Here is a 20,593-nt window from a genome sequence, read left to right on the forward strand (position 1 = left end):
AGACCCAGAACAAAATCATACCGATGTGAATTGGGGGCCCAAAACCCATCAGCAGACAATTGGACATCCCCTTACAAAAGGGTCACAAGGAAGACATGAGCCAGTCAGGGTGCAGTATAGCACTGATGAAACACAACTTTCCTCTATTTCTTGAATGCTTCCTCCCCTCACCCCCCACTATCATGACCTCAATTATACTTTACAAATTGGACTAGACCAGAACATGTACACTGCTACAGATAAGAGTCCAAAACACAGGGAATCCAGGACAGATAAACCCCTCTGGACCAACAATGAGAATAGAGATACCAGGAGGATAAAGGGAAGGTGGGAGGAGAAAGTGGGAACTGATCACAAGAATCAACATATAACCCCCCTCCCAGGGCGACGAACAACAGAAAAGTGGGTGAAGGGTGACAGAGGATGACGTAAGATATGAAAATAATAATATATACTTTATCATAGGTTCATGAGGGAGGGAAAAAGTGAGGAGCTGATATCAAAGACTCATGTAGAAAGAAAATGCTTTGGAAATGATTATGGTAACATATGTACAAATGTTCTTGACACAATGGATGAATGTATGGATTGTGATAAGAGATGTAAGAGCCCCCAATAAAAATATTTTTAAAAAGAAATCTTAAATCTCTATATTGTCATACTACTGTGCAAAATAATGGTAGTTTCCATCAATTAATATTCAAATGGGCATGTATTCTCTGACACTGACATTATTGGAAGGGGTAGTCAGAGCTACGGTACAAAGCAAAGGAAAACATTTACTTTTGCTGTAGCCCATCTGTATGTGCAAAGTAATTTTACTGGGATCAAAAAATGATAAAATAAAATAAAAAGCAGAAAATCCATCCACAGACAATTAAGAATGAAAGTCATCCTCGCTTACCGGGTCTCCCTTACCTGAGCTAAACTGATGGCTTGTTGTGGGTAATAGATGGAAGCAGCGATTCCCATGAAGCCAGGTGGATATATCAACTTCTTTAGTTTGGAACCTATTAAAGAAAAGGTCACACACAGCATTGGATGTATCATCTGCCTTACCACCACCAGTGACCCTGCACATTGAATACCGACATCAGACTTCCTTGGTCCCAATTCACAGAGAATGTGGGGAACTGTACCAGGCTCAACAAAAATCACCACCTTTATTTTTTTGATGGCCTCCTTGAGATAGGATTCACACACCACATACTTCACCCATTTAGAATGTGCTAGTCTATGCTTTAGCATATTCTCAGAGCTGTACAATTAGCATCATACCCAATTTTGAATATCATATCTCACACATACCCAAAAATAAACCACACATACCTCTAATCCTCCACCCCATCCCCAGCCAACCACTGACTGGCTTTTCTGTCCCCCAAGATCTGCCTCCTTTGGGTGTTTCACATCAATGAAATCATACAATATGTGGCCCTTTGGAGCAGCCTTCTTTTCAAGAAACTACCATTTCTAAGAGAGCAGGAATGTGAAGAATATACATTCTTTGGGTTTCTGACATTTTTTACAACAAATTGGCTTCCTATTTAGATACCAAACACATGTTTTTCTGCTCCTCTTCTTGCAACCCCATCCAAATAGCAGTTGTTAGTTGCCATCAAGGTGATTCTGACTCAGGGAAATGAAACACTGCATGGTCCTGCGGCACCTTCACTATTGTTGTAGCCCCAGTGACAAGCATGTCATTGAGGGTCTTCTTTTTTGCTTACCCCCTACTTTACCAAGGAGAGCTCCTGATGGTGTTGCGGCAGAAAGCTTGGGCTTTCTACTCCCGTAAAGAGTCCCAGTCTCGGAAACCCACAGAGGTAGTTATACCCTGTCCAATAGGGTCGCTGTGAGTTGGAATCAACTTGATGGCTGTGAGTTTGGCTTTCGTCTACTTGACCAAGCATGCTGTCTTTCTCCAGAGGCTGGTCCCTCCTGATAGCATGCCCAAAGTTCATGGAGAGGCCACTGGCAGATAAAAAGGGTCCAGCAATTTTCAAAAAGCAAAGAGGACAGAAACACAAGGATAGGCAGGCTTCTGGTCTTGAGGAGGGTGCAGACTGGACCCAGGCAGCCTCAGGGAAGCTCCAGAGAAGGGAACAAATGCAAGTTCTATAAATAGACCAGTACCCCCATCTTATTCCAGTACAAGACAACCACCCCACAGCAAAAAATGTTTAAACCAAATGGGTGGGATGGTATATTGCTAAGGAAACTCCCTGGATTTTCTTCTGGGAACCAAGAGCTGAGGTGAGAGTGTTAGGGCCCGAAAGTAAAGCTCTCCTCAGGCGGCACTGAATGTAGGCACCTCTCATATAAGGTCAGCTCCCCTCCAACGCACCAGGAGGTAAGAGGGAGCTTGCCTGTCAGCAAGCCCCATTGATGCCCAGAGTTCTCACTGGATCGCCGCATTCTACACCATTTCTGGACAACCAAGGGTGACCAGACACTTGAGGAAAATACCCACCCTACCGGAAACATGAGTACTTAAAAACAAAATCACACTTACTGTTAAGTATCAGCAAATAAATGCATGAGGCTAGTACATGGAAAGAAAATGAGAGAAAGAGTTCTATGAAAAAGGAATTCCGAGAGCAATACAGTCCTGGAAGTGATCAAAGTTTAAAGTGAAACAATTCAAAAGGGCTAAAATAAAATAATCTAGAAAATACAAAGACATGGGGTTCAATGTAGATGATCCCATCACTGATTAACATGAATAAAAAAGGGAAAAGAATGGGAGTGCATTTTCAAAGACATCCATGCTCTCTTCCTAGAATGGAAGGCTACAAGCCGCTATGATGGCCACTTAGGGAACGAAAAGCCCATCTAGTGACAGCACCGAGGGAATTCAGAATACTAAGGGTTCCAAGCAGCTCTCAAAGCTTCCAAGAAGAAAACAAAGTGGATCACTTAGCAAGCATCAGCCTGGCTATCGACTCACATCTACAACACCAGCTGCCTGAATGAAGACATGGCCTTCGAAGTGGGGATAGAAAATAAATTCTACGTCCAACAAAGGAAGTTCTTGGTATGAGGGCAAAATGGTATTGAGCTGCTGGCCGAAAGGTCAGTGGTTCAAACCCACCAGCTTCTCTGTGGAGAAAAGATGAGGCAGTCTGCTTCCATAAAGATTTAAAGTCGGAGAAATCCCAAGAGGCAATTCTATCCTGTCCTGTGTGGTCGCTCAGAGTTGGGATCAAGTTGATGGCAGTGAGTTCTGGGTTTTGGGGTTCCTGAGGGCAGAAGGCAATTTTCAGATATGCAAGGAACTATGAGCAAGTTTATCTTCAACACCACCTCTTTTAAAAGATACTTAAGCCTGTCCTTGAACAAAAGAGCAGGGTAAACCAAGAAGGCATGGAACCCAGAAGACAAGACCCAAGACAACAGCTCTATTGAAATGGCAGTTCAGAGTGTAGGCAGGTGTGCGGTACCGGGGGAAAAGGGGTCTCAGCAGATTAGAGAGCAGGATGGAGAGCTTGAAGGATCCTCAGAATGAGGTAAGCAAATAGACAGTGTGAGATAGGGGGATGTATGTGGATCTGGCATTAGAAAAACCTCCACTCAGAGGCGGTGTTTTTGACTGGGGCCTGGCGAGATGCTAACACAACACGTGCTAACACTCACTCACTCACTCACTCACTCACTCCATGCGGTCGATTCGAACTCATAGCGACCCTACAGAACAAGGACGAACTGTCCCTGCGGGTTTCTGAGCCTAACTCTTTACCGGGGTAAGAAACCCCATCTTTCTCTCAAGGAGGGCCTGGGGGTTTCCAATGGGTGACCTTGCAGTTGGCAGCCCAATATAACCCACTACACCACCAGGGCTCCTTCCATGGCTTTAACAAAAGGGAACCTCGTTGGTGTTCAAACTTTTAGTTTCAACATATAGCTCCCCAAAGATGGAACGATAGAGGATGCAAACGCTATCAACCTAGATGATTAATAAATTAGTGCTCCTTTCTCACTTCCTTGAGCAAAGGGATAGAACTATCCAAGAAGAGTCCGCTACATACCTGGCCTCTTGAAGCTTTAAGCCTCTGGGCCGCTTGCACAGGTGAGGACCCAGGAACCACCACCAAGTCTGTACCCAGTCATGTGTCCCTCCTCCAGGGGAAGCGGGTGCAAAGTGGGTTATGCATTACGCTGCCTCAAACCCACCAGCAGCTGCTCCACGGGAGAAGGACGAGCCTTCCAGGAAGATGTACAACCTCAGAAACCCAAAGAGCAGTTGGGCTCCATCCTATAGGCTCACTAGGAGTTGAAATCAACTCAGTGGCGGTGAGATTGCCTTTTGGGAAGGGAAGCTGACAAGTAGCAGCTCTTGGCCAGCAGATCTTCATGCTGCTTCCCAGAAGGAGCTGAGGCCCCCAGAATTTCTGAAGGAAGTGCATGCACTGCTCCCCACTCCGTCTACAAGTCCACACCTCCCACCACGCCAGTGGTGAGCCTGGGAGAGCCGGTAGTGTCAGAGAGGAACCACCTTGCTGCCACTGCTGGGCGAGCCACTGAAGACAACCATAGCTGCCAAGTCAAGAGCAACCTGGCTGGGCGCACTTCCTCCGAATGCTCCTCCCCGAACCTTACTAGGATGGGAGTCCTGTCCTGCCACACTCTGGCTGTCCCCCTCAACGAAGTAGGCTATCCTGGCAGATGCACTCAAGAAACTTAACCAGGAGGCCCCACCCTGCTGCTGCCAGCCAGAGGGGATCATTTACCTATGGGAACCTGCACCTACGAAGGTCCCCCACTACATTTACCTACCATCCCACTCAGCTTGCTCAGCAGTCCCCTAGGAGTCCCAGCACTCACAGGAAAAGCCTGTAGAGTGAGTGAGTGTGTGTGCATGCGCGCACACATGCATGTGCATATGTACCTGTGTATGTGAAGATGTGCTTTATAGTTCTGAAAAAAAATATTGTTTTCAAACTATTTAATATTACCATGTCCTTTTCCCCTTTCCTGGGAAACAAACACAAACAAAGGACAAGGCTCACGCTGAGGGGGGTGCCCCCACCCAGGCTAGTCACAGGATTGGAATACGCGGGCGACCAACACCCAGTGTAGAAACAAGGGTGTGCCACAGCGAGCGTCTCTGGGGCCTGCAAGATACCTCCATAAGCTGTACCTGTGGAGAAGGGCAGCAGGGTTCACTGCATTCCGTTCCACAAGCTGCCTCCCTAATCACCCAATTTCCAGCACCTGGACCGGTCTTGGGATTTTTGGTACATTCCAAAACCTACTTAACGAAAATAGGGATGTTTTTCTAAACAGCTTTGCAGAAGAGAGGGAAAAGAAGTTTAAGGGGCTGGGGAAGGTTCTGCTATTTCTCAAGTTGATTACTACAAACGAATCTTAATTTTATTACCTATTCTGCACAGAGAGGCGGGCACAGAAACCATTACACCTGCTCCTCACTTACCCACTTAGTTCATAATCTCACATCTCTGGTTCGCAGCAGTAAAAAAACCTATTGATTCTGCACACTGCCGATGCTTGTCCAGCAGTGACAAATACTGCCCAGCGGGCCCCACATGCACGGAGAAAGGAAGCTCGGGTTGCCAAGGGGTCACCGTCTAGGGGGGAGGGCGGGCGCAGTCCCCGAGTTATGGTGCGACCCAAGGAACACTCCAGCATGGGGCCTGTGGTGGGGCCAGTGCTAGGTACCCACACAGGGCTGAGGCTGGGACAGCAGGGGCTAGTATCGCAAGGTGTGCCACCCTTAAGGCTGGGAAGAAAGCAGAACTGTGGGGGGCAGGTGGGGGGGTGTCTAGGAGCAAGGACAGGCTAGGCTGTGGCCAGAAGGAGTCCTGAGAGGGGCATTCGAGTGCCCAGGGCCAGCACCCTTTCACTTTCATGCCTCTTGGGATCCGTGGAGAGTGGTCAGTCTGAATAAGGTATTGCTACAGTTTAAGACCAATGGCAGAGGCTCGGCCTGGCCAGCATGGCCTTGGAGAAAGCTATGAATTGTTCATTCAGATGGGGATGCATGGGTGAGAGGACAGTCGGGGACCCAACAGGCAGAATGTTAACACCCCACCCCCCAGGACCCAGACCCTCCCACCCATTTCAGAGAGTCCCCTCCCCCTGAGAAAACCACCTGGGTGCTTTGGGGTCATTAAGATGAGCGAGGGCCACCCCGCTTCAAAATACAGGAGGGCAAGGGACCCTTTAGATCGAGGGGCATTGGGCCATCCTGGCTCGGGAAAATTGGGTAACCCTCTCTGCAGGCCCAGTAGGAGTCAGGGTCTCCTGAGGTGATAGTGGACAGGGAGAAGTGGCGGAGACAGGTGACCTCAGCAGACACACCAGCAGGATGCTCACAGTACAGTTGATGTGATTGGCCTCCATGTTCCCATGACAACCTGGTCTTTGGAAGCTAACCAGGCTCCCCAGTGAGGAGTGTGCAGGGGTGAGTTCACGTCACGAGTCAGAGGAGAGGCCTTTCAAGATCCCCAAGGTGCCGTGTGTAGCGAGAGCTTTAAAACGGGTGGCACAGCTGGCAAACTACTCTCCATGGTTATCATTTTATGGGGGCCTGGTTGCATGGCTCCTAAGAATTTCAACATGGGGAGTCTGTATAACATCAGAGTGAGGGAGTGCTAGCACGCCACAACACGGAGGAAGCACAAAAGCCATCAATGCAGGATGGGCATCAAGCTCAACGTCCTTTCTGATGCCAGTTAGAGAAGAGGTGGACTAACGAGGAGGGAAAATAGACCCCTGGTTGCCAGGAACTGTGGCGTGGCTGTGCTGGGCCAAGGGTACAGACGACAAAGGGCCCCAAAGGAATTCTGGGGGCTGATGGTTGCTTTCCATTTTGAATGTGGTGGAGATCCGTAGCTGCATGGATGTCACAGAGCATAAACTGGACCTAAATAAACGTGTCCAAAAAATGAAGATGCAAAATTGCACCTACCTCTAGCAAGGAGGAGTCCAACAATGCCAGAAAAACCAATGACGCCAAGTCTTGGGAAAAATCCAGGAGGTGCATTTTGGAGATAATCATAGGTATCTATAATAGAATTAGACCAGGAAACAATTTCATAAATGGTTTCAAAAAACAATGAAACAAAAAGTGGAACTAAACTAGTACACACAGTACACCAAATGCTTCTCAATCATGCACTTCTTGTTTTCTGTTCATATGTGATATGGAAACATGGCTTCGTATTCGCAGAGCAAGTGTCCAATTTTCAAACCCTTGTGGTCTGACAACTTCCTGACTATAAACAAATCTTAGATGCTTTTCCTATTTGCAAAGGCAACAGATCTGAACTGATGATCCACACAGGCAGAAATATAGAGACAGGGCCCCCCTCACTGTTTAAGTTCTTGTTATACAAACACAGACACCAAGCAGACTGGGATACATCTTTCTAGACAGATCTGTCCTATCTTACAGCTTTGCCGTGTGTTCTCTAAAACTTGGGAACCAATTACACAAGCCAAAGACCTCGCTCTTGAAACTCAAGAGCAGGATACACATGGATAATGAAGGAAACTTACAGTAAACGGAAGTCACGTGGGAGAGTGACAAAATGAGTACAAATAAATGTAACCCATCAGCCATGCCCGAACATGCCCTCGTGACTTTGCTCTCATGAGGCCGCCTTTGCTCTCCAGAGCCGATCCCACCAAGTAAATACTGGCTAAGTCCATCTCCCCTAAATTAGGATTTTCCTAATTCATCAACTCAGATACCTCTTCCATGGTATTTATTCTCCATCCCATCATTTAAGCCTTTTCCACCTTGGGCTGTGATTATTCAGCTGTAGACCTCCCTAGACACCTTGCTGAGACTGCTCTGTCACCTTCCTGCAGTAGGAACATAGAGGATATTCGCTCCACAAATAGCTAGGGAGGACACTGGGCTAGAAGCTGAAGATTACAGAACCAATCAGCAAAGGAATTTCAGGTAGGTCGGGACTCAGAAAGGCTGCATCCCTCTCTCAGCCTCATTTTCAGCACCCCCTATTTTATCTGCTTCGGGTTCCCAATATGGAGCTGACCTTGACACCGTGATCCCACCATGCTTTCTGTCGGAAATGCCACATTTTAAAGGGGCCCGTCACTACCCCTTTCACACTTGCCTTCGATTGGTCCACCTGGCCACTCTACTAAACGGAGTTCTTTCCTTGGGACCTCCCAGAGCAGTCTGAAATTCTCTCTGGATCTGCACTAACAGCACAGCACTGGATCATTTATAATAGGCATTCCAGGGGTGGCGACCCTCTTAATCAAGCTCATTCTTCAGTGATTGGCACGAGGTGACCACGCAAATACACGCTGAACTCAATCAACTGGAATCCCCGATAACGCTCGTCTTCAGGTAGTGACGGGTTTTCCTTTTCTTAAGTGTTTTGGGAAATGTGTTCATTTCCAATACAACCATAGGGCTTGTGTTATAGCTGCCCTAGATCAGACCTGCCCATCCCCTTTCAACTGCCATCCCATTGTCTGTCTCAGGTCAGGCAATTTTCAACTTTCTTTTGTGTTTGACTTTAAACATGTGCGCAGAACACTCGCCAGCAGCACACTTAGATGGCTTTGAAGCTCAGCCAAAGCGGGTGAATCACAAAGTGGAACCGGAGCAAGAAGGTATGTGTTAAGACTCCGGTGGAGCTGAAGTATAGCTTCTGGTAACGCGTCTTGGCTGAGACTGCTGGGAAATGAAGGGACTGCCTGTGGGAAAAGCAACAGAACTAACAATGGTGCCATCTCTGCTAAGAGCTTTTGTAGTAGGTGCAAACCCAAGGAGAAAGCCTGGCTGGCTGTGCAAATGAGGGACTACGGTTCCACATCAGTAAGAGATGACAGATGACACATGTCAGAATTCAAGATTATTCAGGAGTGCCTGAGTTTCCTTGTGTGAGAAATAAACCATGATAACAGTAGCTAACTCTCAGGATTTGTTAAGAGAATGTGAGGTGGTTATACCAGCTAAAGAAATTCGTATTTCTCGGGGCCTTGGAACAGTACTTGACACGGAGCAAGTACTAAAGAAGAGGTTGCTTATTACTAAAGTTAGGATGTTCTTCATTAACTTGTACTGGCAGACTGTGAATATATCTGCCCTTACACAAAAACTGCCCTGACTTGACAGCCTCAGAAGCAAGCACATCCAAAGACTGCACCCGTGCCTATCTTATTCTGTCACGGGAAGAAACCCTTATAAAAATAAGGTGCTAATTGGAAGAGATGGCCACGTGGGGGAACTAGGTATTAGCAGCTTCTTGATTCATTTACAAGGGGTTGTGGTGGTGTGCTGGGTAAGCACTGAGCTGCTAACAGAATGCCCTCGGAACCCTGCTGGGCAGTTTGGCTCTGTCCTCTCACTCAAATGCACTGCCGCCATCGAGTCAATTCTGACTCTGTCCTAGACGGTGGCTATGACTTAGAACTGACTCCACGGCAGTGGGTTTGGTTCGGGTTATTAACTTACCAGTTCCTGACTGAGATCACTTCTGAGTACCAGATATGATACATGCAGGAGGAAGAGGAGGCTTTCTGCCCCTGTAAAGCATTAGTCTTAGAAGCTTCCAGGGGCAGGTCCACCCTGTCCTGTACAGGTGCTATGTGTTGGAACCGACTGGATGGCAGTGAGTTGTTGAAGTAATAAGTGACTCCCATGTGGGAAAAACAATACTCACTGCCATGGAAGTCAATTCTGACGTGTGAAAACAAACACGTCGCTAATTATGCAATAAGGCCTTTCGTAGGCACACCAGGCCAGTTCCCTGCGGCTTCAAACCTTCTGTATAACCACGGTCAAACCCCATTGCCATTTGGAGATCCTGACTCAAGAGTGCCCCTGCAGGGAAGAACAGAACTGCTCCACAGGGTTTCTGAGACTACATCTTTACAGGAGCAGGCAGCCTCAACTTTCTCCCGTGGAGAGGCTGGTGGGTTTGAACTGCTGAACTTGCAGTTTGGAACCCAATGCTTCACCCACTGCACCACCAGGGCTCCTAAAATTTTGTCAGACCCAAAAAATCAAACCGACTTCCAGAGCAGATTCCATTCCAACTCACAGTGACCCTAGATCGGGTTTCCAAGGCTGTATATCGTTACAGGAGTACACAGTCCCATCTGTCTCCTGAATGTATTTGTAACTGTGTAAATGCAAATTCACATGTACATAAGAACTGGCACATGCACTAATCGGTCGCTGAGCTCTGCCGACTTTAAAGAGCTGCTGGTTGCACTTTGAAACAGACTTAAAAAAAAATTTGTGTGTGCGGTTGTACTCACAGTAGCTCAACAGTCCTACTGACCCTGAAGCAGGTTTGAGTGAAAAAGACCCCTCAAATGCTAACACACTGCCAGCAGGCCAGTTCTCACTCATGGGAAAGCCCACATCACCCCCAAATCCTGCACACCATTTAAGCACTCCCAGGGAATTGGGTTCAAGAGCACGACAGTTAGGGATGGAACAGTTAGTGATTGTGCCTACATTCCAAATCAACTTACCTACCCCCCATTGAACAAAATCTTGTGCCTTGGGCTTGACGTAGAAGTACTTTTCCTTAACAAAAAAAGTGAAAAGGAATTAGTAGATGAAGTCACCGAATAAATACTTTATTGTACTGAACAAATGATCGCACTATTCCCACCTTTTGAACAAAGGGGCTCTACTCCTGCTTTGGTTTGATTTGTTATCATGTCTTTTCCCAGCAAACTGGTTAGCAGAATGGCTTACCATTGCCACAGGAAGCCAAGAGCCCAAGCCAAGTGGTTTCAGCAACCAGCCTTCACTGTCTTATCAAATATTGACCAGATATCGAACCAACCCCTTTGATAATAAAGGTGGCAAATTCTTTCCCCATGTGATTAAATCTGTCTTTGATTAGTAACTCCATTTCCTGGTTTGCTAGAAGTACAGAGACGAAGGATTCCAGATCCACATTTGATGAGACATTTGAACGAATCCTGAAGCAAAAGAAGTGTCAACATCCTCTTAACAACCGCAAGCTTTGTACAAGAGCATCAAATCGCCCAAAAAGAAACAAGGCACTAGCTAAAGGGACCCACTTTCAAGAATCCTACAGCTATGATTTGACGAAAGAAACAGCTATCTGACGGTGTCAGGAGTCATTCTGTGCTTTTCAGGAAAAAAGACTTACGTGATTTGGTTGGTTCTTTGGTTCAGCTCAATTGAGAGAAAGCTATGCCAATATCTTTTGATATTTCATATAATATTGTTTGTCACAATAAACCTGAATTTGGAAGATGGACCTAAAGAACATAAAGGAGACTACATGCAGCTTTATTAAAATGCACCTTTGGGCTTTCCTTCCCACAAAAACAAAGGGAGGGAGAGAAACTACAAACCACCATCTGGAGTCACTGCCCACTTCTCTTGCTAGCTTGAATTCTACCATGAAAAACAAATCAAAATAATCCTTGCAGAAAGGGACTAACAACTAGTGGTCTGAAAAATGGGTGAAGAATAAGAAAGATTTCTATTCACGTAGACCATTCTGTGGGAAAACACAAAACCATTTGACTCACAAGAAAGCTTTCTTATTTTCATAATGTGCAAATCAACATGTTGGGAATGATTATGGGTTACACTACCAAAAAATTTTTATTGCCAGGTTGGCTCTAAGCAATTTTTTTTTTCTGGGAAGGGGGCAGTAGGTCAAATAAGTTTGGGACCCTCTGGCTTAGAGGAAAGGTATGTTAGTGTGATGAATATTGTGCACGGGACAAAAAGTAGAAACCAAAGAAACAGGTTAACAGGTAAATAGAGTACAAAAAAAACCCCAACCCTAGAAATAACAGCAGTCACGCCTACATATTAAAAAATATTCATACGAATTTGCTGACTCTCTCTAAATCACCACCAGAAAACAAAAGATGGTTTTTAAAATCTTCTACATGTTGTGTACATTTTCACCAGGGGAAAAAAAACTAGAATAGAATAAGGTCGAAACACTTTACCACCTAATCCATATGAAGCCATTAGGTGTTTCACTGCCCAAGAATATGGTTATGACACTTAAGTAGAATGACCCAATTGATATTGCTGATGTAGTCCTTGTTTACTAGGCTCTTTCTAAATCGGTAAACAGTACAACACTGACACAGATGGTACAAGTTACAAATTAAGTCACGTTCTGGCTGGAGATTGAATCTCAAAATTACTAACACGAAAAGTTGAATTACTCAAGCCAAGTAAATGTAGACCCTGTCACATACCCTTACATATTAGTTTTTGCTGATTTGCAAAATCAAGAGAAGGAAAGCATTATGTATCAAGGCCTATGAAAGCATCCTATATAGACTGTAAACATAAGTGTCAATGTTAAAAATCACAATATTCTGTCTGCTCTAAAACGTGGCCAGCAACAGAAGCCAATCCCTAGGCATAATTTGTTGGCCATTAGGGGCAAACATTACTAAAACATGTAGTTCCACCCTCTTTTTATTCACCTTTCTACTCACTCACCCACTGAGTCAATGCTGGCTCACAACAACCCTACAGGGAAGGGGAGAACTGCCCCCGTGGATATCTGAGGCTATAAGAGTAGAAAGCTGGTGGTTTCAAACTGCTGACCTTGTGTGCAACCGCCCAACACAGAACCACTATGCCTCCACCAGGACTCCTTTGGACCCCTCCTAGTGTGTCTTTTGCCAAAGACATGCAGCCAATAGAGACTTCTTGTTATTGATTCTAAAGCGAAATGAGTTAACTGCATTTCCAGAACAGCTCATACCTGACACCAATTGAAATACGGCTCACAGGAGTGTCGGAGCTCTGCAATGTTTTCTTCAAGGGCAGTCCTTGGCTCCTCCACATAGTTAGATTGATCTTCTGGAACTGAGTAGAGTGACAGCTGCATATGTATTTTTTAAAAAGAAATGCCAAATTATACAGAGTTAGAACAATAAACGCTCGACTGTCCTATCAGCTTCTCAGAATTCGGGAATTACAATACCCCTTACTCATCTCCTTGATGTGTGTGTGTAGACCAAGAGCAGCTCCCCCTGCCCGCTTGGAACTCACTTTAGAATGTATGGGAAGAGAGGTTTTTACTGCTCTGAAGGGTAGTGCGAAGCGAATTTGTAAAGCCTGAAAGTGCTTGAAGTGTATGCCAAGTCAGTGCTAATCTAAGCAGGGCAAAGTTGTTCCCCGCCCAATGAAGAACACTTTCACAGCTGCCACTTTCACCCTGACAAGGCCACTGTCCCCAAACCTGAGGAGAGGACAGGGCAAAAGATAAGCTAATTAGCTTAAGAGTCATTTTATTGAGGGCTTGTCCAACTCTTATCACAATCCATACATCAATTGAATCGGGCATGTTTGTACATATGTTGCCCTCATTCTCTTCTAGACATTTACTTTCTATTGAGCCTTTGGTACCAGCTTTTGTTTTGTCCTCTACCCTGTCCCCCACCCTCATACCCCCCGATAGATTGTACATTGTTATTATTTTCATCTCTCACACTGACTGCTGTCTCCCTTCCCCCATGTTTTCTGTTGTTCTTCCCCCTGGAGAGGGATGTATGATAATGTGCTGATCATTGCGATCGGTTCCCCCTTTCTCCCTTCCTCTTGCCCACTTCCCCCTACCCTTCCGGCATTACCATTCCCACTCCTGGATTCTGTGTGTCATAGAGCTGATTAACTTTATGTTAGCATAGTAAGATAACATGCCATGACAGATATCCAAAATGCTCTATGAGAGGGCACAGGGCCAAAACAAAACAACAAAAAAGAAGGTAAACAATGGATGGAAGATTTGTTCCGTATTTAAGGATTTTTTTTTCAGACTCTAGGCCTTGAATCCATCCAAGAGTCAGTGTGCTTATAAGCAACTAGCACACACCCGATTCCCCATCTTAAAAACCTGTGAGGTACTCCGTTATTATGTCCTTAACTAAGTACCACTTGTTTTAAGTACCACTAAGTTTACTTGGTGAAAGAGCCAGAGAGAGGTTAATAATTTCCCATAAGGCAAAAGAGTCAGCAAACTGATTTCTTCTTTTGCAGGACATATGTTATAAAATCCCCCATAGTAACTAAAGCAGACTCTGACCATCGATCCCAGCACGGAGGGTGGGTTACCTCATCGACCTTGAAAGAAGTTTTGGTGGGCAAGTCCTTCTTCGGTGCGGCGTAGACTTTAAAGGTGAGCAGACCCAGGCTGGCAGGTCCCACTGATCTCTGAATTATCTGAAACACAGAGGCAATCACCTGCTTTCACTACCTGCTACCACGTGCGGTGAGCAGCCCAAGCCTATCAATAGCCTTACCCACTCCCTCCCTGGAAGTCTGATGGCATCGCAGGAGAAATCAATGTATTCCTAAGTTGTGAGGTCAGAAGGTAAACACACAAACACGCTGTCAGGAACTAAAAGTGAAATTAAAAGATCGAAAACATTCAGAAATAATGGAGAATGGAGTTAAAATTAGAGTCAGTCTGCCTCCCTGCCTCCTTCTGCCCTTCCGTATCACCACTACCAGCAGCAGCAAGGGAAGGGGTTTTTCATGTCACCCAGTGACTCCTTGTAGAGAGTAAGGCTATTCCTTCAATTCTATTAATCAAATCAAGCTCTTCCATCAAGAGCTGGTCCCCCAATCTCATTTCCTTTTTATTTCTTGCTCTCTGAGTTACTTACACCCATGGGCCCAATACGAAACCTCTGGCTCCCAGATCCGCAGCTCCAGCACCGACTTCTCACCTGAGCTCTTCACTCACTTATCCTATTACATCTGGATATTTTTGACTTGGCTGGGCCTCACGTCCCAGAACCAACTCATCATCTTTCTCAACTGCCTCTCTCAGGAATGATGCCATGACCCAACTACACAACCTACTCAGAAATTTAGGTCCATTTCAGCCCTTCCCACCACTGTGTTGGTCCCTACCAAAGGACACCCAAATCCATGACCACTGAGTCAATTCCTACTTCTAGTAACCCTACACGAGAGCACAAATGCCCCATCATTTCCATGGCTGTAATCTTTAAGGAAGTAGGCTGCCATGTTTTTCTTCCAGGGACTGGCCAGCGGGCTCAACACACTGAGCTTTTGGTTAGCAGCCAGGCACTTCACTGTGTCACCAGGGCACTCCTTTAATTGTCACTGCACCTCACTAATTCTCCTGATTGCATTACTCTCTCCTCTTTATCCTCTTACTGTACAATCGTGCCTTAGAGCCCCACCCCCACCCCCCAGTGCCTACCTGGACTGTTTCCGTAGCATCCTAACTGGTTCTCTGCCAGCTCGGAAACCACATTACTAAGGAATAGTATTCCCCCAAAACCTATGTCTAAATTGCACTTGGGAACCTTCAGTATTACTTAGGACTTTTATGTGAGCTAAACAAAACTTATTGTATGCTCCCCTGCAGACACTTCCTCTAAGCTGCCATCTCCCACAAAATTTGAACTCCCTAAATGTCTCCCAAGTGCCTTCCCAGTTTCAGGGGTTCACCCAGGTCAAATATCCTGCACTCATTTTATCTCTCTACAGTGCACTGGGAGCCGTCGCCTTTTGTTTTTCTCTTATGTGTCCATTTATTTATCTCTCTCCGAGGTCCCAAGGAGCCTTGGTGGTGTAGTGGGTTGCAAGAGTGGTTGCTAACCGCATGGTCAGCAGTTCAAAACTACCAACTGTTCTATAGGACAAAAGAAGAGGCGTTTTACTCCCATAAAGAGTTTACAGTCGGGGAGGGAGGGGGAAAAAAGAGAACCTGATGCAAAGGGCTTAAGTGGAGAGCAAATGCTTTGAGAATGATTGGGGCAGGGAATGTATGGATGTGCTTTATACAATTGATGTATGTATATGTATGGATTGTGATAAGAGTTGTATGAGCCCCTAATAAATTGTTTTAAAAAGGAAAAAAAAGAGTTTACAGTTTCGGAAACCCACAGGGTCAGTTCTACTCTGTCCTACACGTTCGCTATGAGTCAGCATCAACTCAATGGGAGTGGGTTTAGTTTGCCTTCTCAAGTTCCTTCCCAGATTGAAAGCCCTTTGAGGAGAGGGGCCATGTCTAACTTCATGGTCCTATAGCCTATGCTATACCTGGTACAGAATATATACTCAATAACTGTTGACTGGCTGGAGAGAAGAGATGAAAAACAAATGAGTGGTTATTAATGTAATCATCCATTCACTTTTATGACCTGTTTAGTCCAGTTTGACCTTTATGAATGAACAGTACTGAAAGTTTTGCCCTATCTCCAGCCCTCATCGCTTAACAGTGTCCAGTCCCCTAAGTTGTTAATCTGTACAAATCAACAATCCACACATTTTGGTCTAAAAGACAGTCCTATACTTTTTCTAAATTCTATACCATTGGCTAAATTAATGGTAATAGTAACAGAACTACCATATGCCCCAGAAGGATAATTTATAATGTTCTTCAACAAAATAATGATGTCTTTAAAGTGAACCATGGGCACATATAAACCATATATATTAGACCAGATTTTGAGCTTGGACTTAAATTATAGCCCTACTCTAAGAATAATTCATTTGTTTGATAAAGGCCTGCTCAATGCCTGTCCCATGAAGTGATCACTGAAGAGATGAGTGCTACAGCAAAGTGTGGTGAAGAAAGCAAGTGGTGCTCAAGTATCAGAAAGAATCATGTCTGGGGTCTGACGGGCTTGTCTTAAAACAAGCAGCCAAAATGATTTTTTTATAGTATAAGAAAAAACAGTAAAAAAAAAAAAAAGCAAAACCAAGCAGCTAAATGAGGCTACCGCTAAGTCTACAGGGAAGAAGCACATCAATTAACCTATGTGGTCCACAAATTGTAAGTGATAAAGAACAGTATTAGAGCCCAAATTTTGAACACCTGCTTTGCAGAAGACTGTGAATGACAGTGAACCTCCAAAACCCATTCGCAGGGTCCCCCACTCAGAGTAAGCTTCAGGCTTCACACCGAATTACCCAAGAACAGAACATTGATTACACGTTTTACTAAAGCAAGTTACCATTGTCCTACTTTGGGGAAAACTTGTCTTCTTTTAAAATAAATCCAGCTTGGTTCTTTTTTAACAAAAAAAAAACACCTCAGCCCAAGTCCTTTGTCCTCGTCCTATTGTGACGCTGGGATTTGGGGCTTCAACTCCTTTTGCTCCAAGTAGTTAACCATCAACTGTGCTTATCACAAATCAAGATATGCCAAATTTTAAAATATTGTACTCTTTTAGTACATGCTTCCCCTCACACACACCCCTCCCACCCTAACAGTTTGAACATCCTTAAAAGTTGTCAAGCTACAACGTTTGTATTTCTCTAGATTTGTTCTTATCCTTATTGGGAAGAAAAGTGAACACCTTAAATACCAAACCAGTATCTGTAACAAATGTGTACACAGCAAGTGGTATGAATGGGATTAGGGGAGGATTGAATACATTTCATTTAAAAACAATCTCACCGCCATCCAGCTGATTCTAGCTCTTAGTGACCCTAAGGACAGGGTAGAACTGTCCCTGTATGTTTCCAAGATTGTAACTTTCTTTTTACAGGAGTAGAAAGCCTCATCTTTCACCCACAATGCTGCTGGTGGTTTTGAACTACCGACCTTGCACTTAGTAGCCCAATGCATAACCCATTATGTCACCAAGGCTCCAACATTTCATTAGCAACTACAAATTTTATACATATATAAATAGAACAGTTTTATCGGCATAAAATTTACATATCATATAATTCAATGACTTGATCACATCAAGGACAGTTATACAGTCATCACCACAGTCAATTTTAGAACCTTTCATTTTTCTTGTATTCGCACTGTTATCAGGTTCCCATTTTCCCCACAACTTCCCCGGCCATAACCCTCCAAAACCATTCATTCCGTTACTGACGCTATAGATTTGCCTGTCCTGGATTTCATATACAGAAAGACATTTTTAAAAGCTAACAAATAAAACAGATTTTAAAAACCTCAGTCAAAAAGCAAGCAGACAATATTACAAACTAGAACAAATTTTAAATGGATCAAAAAGGAGATCAAACGACACCGTCGTTTTGACCTAACTACACCTCCCACAATCGACTTCACAATGCTCTGTCTGATAACAAGGCTATTCACATCCCTCAGCTCTGGTCGGAGGGGCTTCACTGGAGGCTTCATCCACGTGTGGACCCTGCAAATGGAGTTTCGGCTTCCACAGTCTTCTGCAAACCAGGTGTTCATAATTGAAGTTGATACCATTCCCTCCTATGGATCTAGATTTTATTATTTAAAATCCATGGATCGCACAGGCTGGAGTGCTTCTTTCATGTGGACTTAGTTGATGCCTCACTTGGATGGCTGCTCATTTGAAGACAAGACCCCAAATGATATTCTTTTTGATAGTTGGTCACCACCTGATTTCTCTAGCACCCTTTGCTGTAGCACTCATATCGTCAGTGATCTCTTCATGAGGGTGAACATCAAGCAAGGCCATGTCATAAGAACAAATTATTCTTAGACTGGGATTGGAATTCAGTGCAAGACCCAGACCCATTCATATATCTATGGCTTATATTATCTCCGGTTCACCTTAGAGACATGGTTGTCCTATTATGTTAGAGAACATTATCAATCATCTCCCTAGGGCATAAGAAATTCTGTTGATAGTGTCATTAGTTTGACCAATGGCACAAAATGTATAACACTAAGAGAAGGATATTAGACAAATATAGGCCAGCTATGAACTACAAGACATAAATTGTTTACGTGTACAGATTAAACTCAAGTGACTGGACACTATTTACACAGACCATGGGGGCTTATGCACACATAGATATATATTTTTGGTTTTTAAAAAATGGTTTATTAACTAATAAATCTTCTACCTTAAGTTAAAAAATTTTAATTTGTAGATCACTCTATTATTAACATGTTTAGCAGATTTTTGTCAATTACTTTTAAGAGCACATTGGATAATAATGGCATGTGTGACTGGCGTGACAGAAGGGTCTGATTGCCTCTAATTTCATGAAGGAGGAGGGTCAAGATCCCCAACATCACCTGCCCAAAGCCGATTCCTGAGGCAAAAGTCAGACATGCTTCTACTGACCTTTTTTTTTTTTTTTTTTTAAACAATTCTGATGCCAACTGGCTGTCCCATGGTAAGCTCTACTTCTCTACTGGGGTTGATATTTTTTTTTCTAGTTCTTTTTTTTAAACATTTTATTAGGGACTCATACAACTCTTATCACAATTCATACATATACATACATCAGTTGTATAAAGCACATCTGTACATTCTTTGCCCTCATCATTTTCAAAGCATTTGCTCTGCACGTAAGCCAATTGCATCAAGTCCTCTTTCCCCCCCCCATCCCCCCTTCCCCCTCCCTCATTAGCCCTTGATAATTTATAAATTTCATAGATATTATTAAGGTCAAAATTTAAAGGCAGATATTTAACATGAATGATTTTTATTCATGGTCGGCCTGGACTTTCTGAACAGAGACCAACTGGCACCACTTCCATCAGCACACTCTGGGGCACTTGTCACCACCACTGCCCTGGTCTGTGTTGTCAAGTAACCAACCCTGTGTTGAGTTTGTTTGCGCTTTAGTTAAAAATCAATAACCTACCAACCAAAGGTGATGGCTTTGGCAGGCACTCACCTGACTGTACAAAATCCTCATACGTGAACAGTCAAAACCACAACCATACTCATCTCTTTCAAAGTCAAGGGGATTAGAAAGCCAATCTTTTAAGAGTTCAGACTTTGCATGAGAAGAAAATGGTCTTTCAACTATGACAACTTTCCCGTAAACACAAATTTTATGGGAAATGTTCAAGCCCATAGTTGTGGACTGGGCGACACTCCTGACTCCCTCTCATAGAGCAGAAGCAGACTAAAGAGATAAGCAGGGGGGGAAAGCCATTTTCAGATTGACGTTATCTTGTTCCCCACAGAAATCCATGCTTTAGTTTATCTTTGGAGAGCAGAATTCAACAAAATGAAGTCAGCAAAGCAAATACTGTGTGTCTCATCTGCAACTGTTTTTGCTTCGTGGTTATCAGCCTTATCTGATGAACAGGAAGAAACCTTAGTGTCAAAGAGGAGAAGAATAGCCCATTTAGGCAAGTTTCGAGTCACCCCGTTGAGCTGTACTGGTTTCATATATAAATGCATGCTCTAAACCTACGTTCAACTTCCTGATTCAGACCAAAATATACAGCTTGCCCAAAATTCCAAAGTTTATGTGTCTGTATAAACTCAAAAACTAAACTCACTGCCATCAAGTGGATGCCAACTCACATGGAGGCTATAAGACAGCCCCTGTGGGTTTCCAAATGATGGCTTTACAGCAGAAAGCCCTTTCTCCCCCAGAGCAACTGTGGTTTGGGATTGCCAATCTTGCAGATCGCAGCCAGCCCAACGCGCAACAACTACGCCACCAGGGCTCCTTGTCTGCGTGTACACACAATGTAATTCAATATATGGATATATATATCTTCTCTCTCTTGAAATCCTAAAAAACCATTCCATTCTTTCAGCATTAAGGGTACAGGGGTAGGAAAAAATCCTAGGGGAACATTCACTCTGAGTTATGACTTTCAAATGTTTCTGTGTGTTTGCAAAGAACTCAAAGCTACATATCTTC

General features: G+C 44.3%; 1 protein-coding gene across 2 annotated transcripts in view; it reads right to left on the minus strand.

The window, feature by feature from the left end:
- The window catches only part of APOO (apolipoprotein O), a 168,321-nt gene that overhangs the window by 135,536 nt on the left and 12,192 nt on the right, over nt 1-20,593 (minus strand). For both annotated transcript variants that reach the window (XM_075539177.1, XM_075539176.1), the window contains exons 2-6: nt 14,087-14,194; nt 12,735-12,854; nt 10,486-10,540; nt 6,932-7,027; nt 919-1,010 (exon numbers count right to left, since the gene is read on the minus strand). In XM_075539177.1, the coding sequence (XP_075395292.1) occupies nt 919-1,010; nt 6,932-7,027; nt 10,486-10,540; nt 12,735-12,854; nt 14,087-14,194 (471 nt within the window). The remainder of the gene's footprint in view (nt 1-918; nt 1,011-6,931; nt 7,028-10,485; nt 10,541-12,734; nt 12,855-14,086; nt 14,195-20,593) is intronic.

This window comes from Tenrec ecaudatus, chromosome X (assembly GCF_050624435.1).
Source record: "Tenrec ecaudatus isolate mTenEca1 chromosome X, mTenEca1.hap1, whole genome shotgun sequence".
Taxonomy (NCBI): Eukaryota; Metazoa; Chordata; class Mammalia; order Afrosoricida; family Tenrecidae; genus Tenrec; species Tenrec ecaudatus.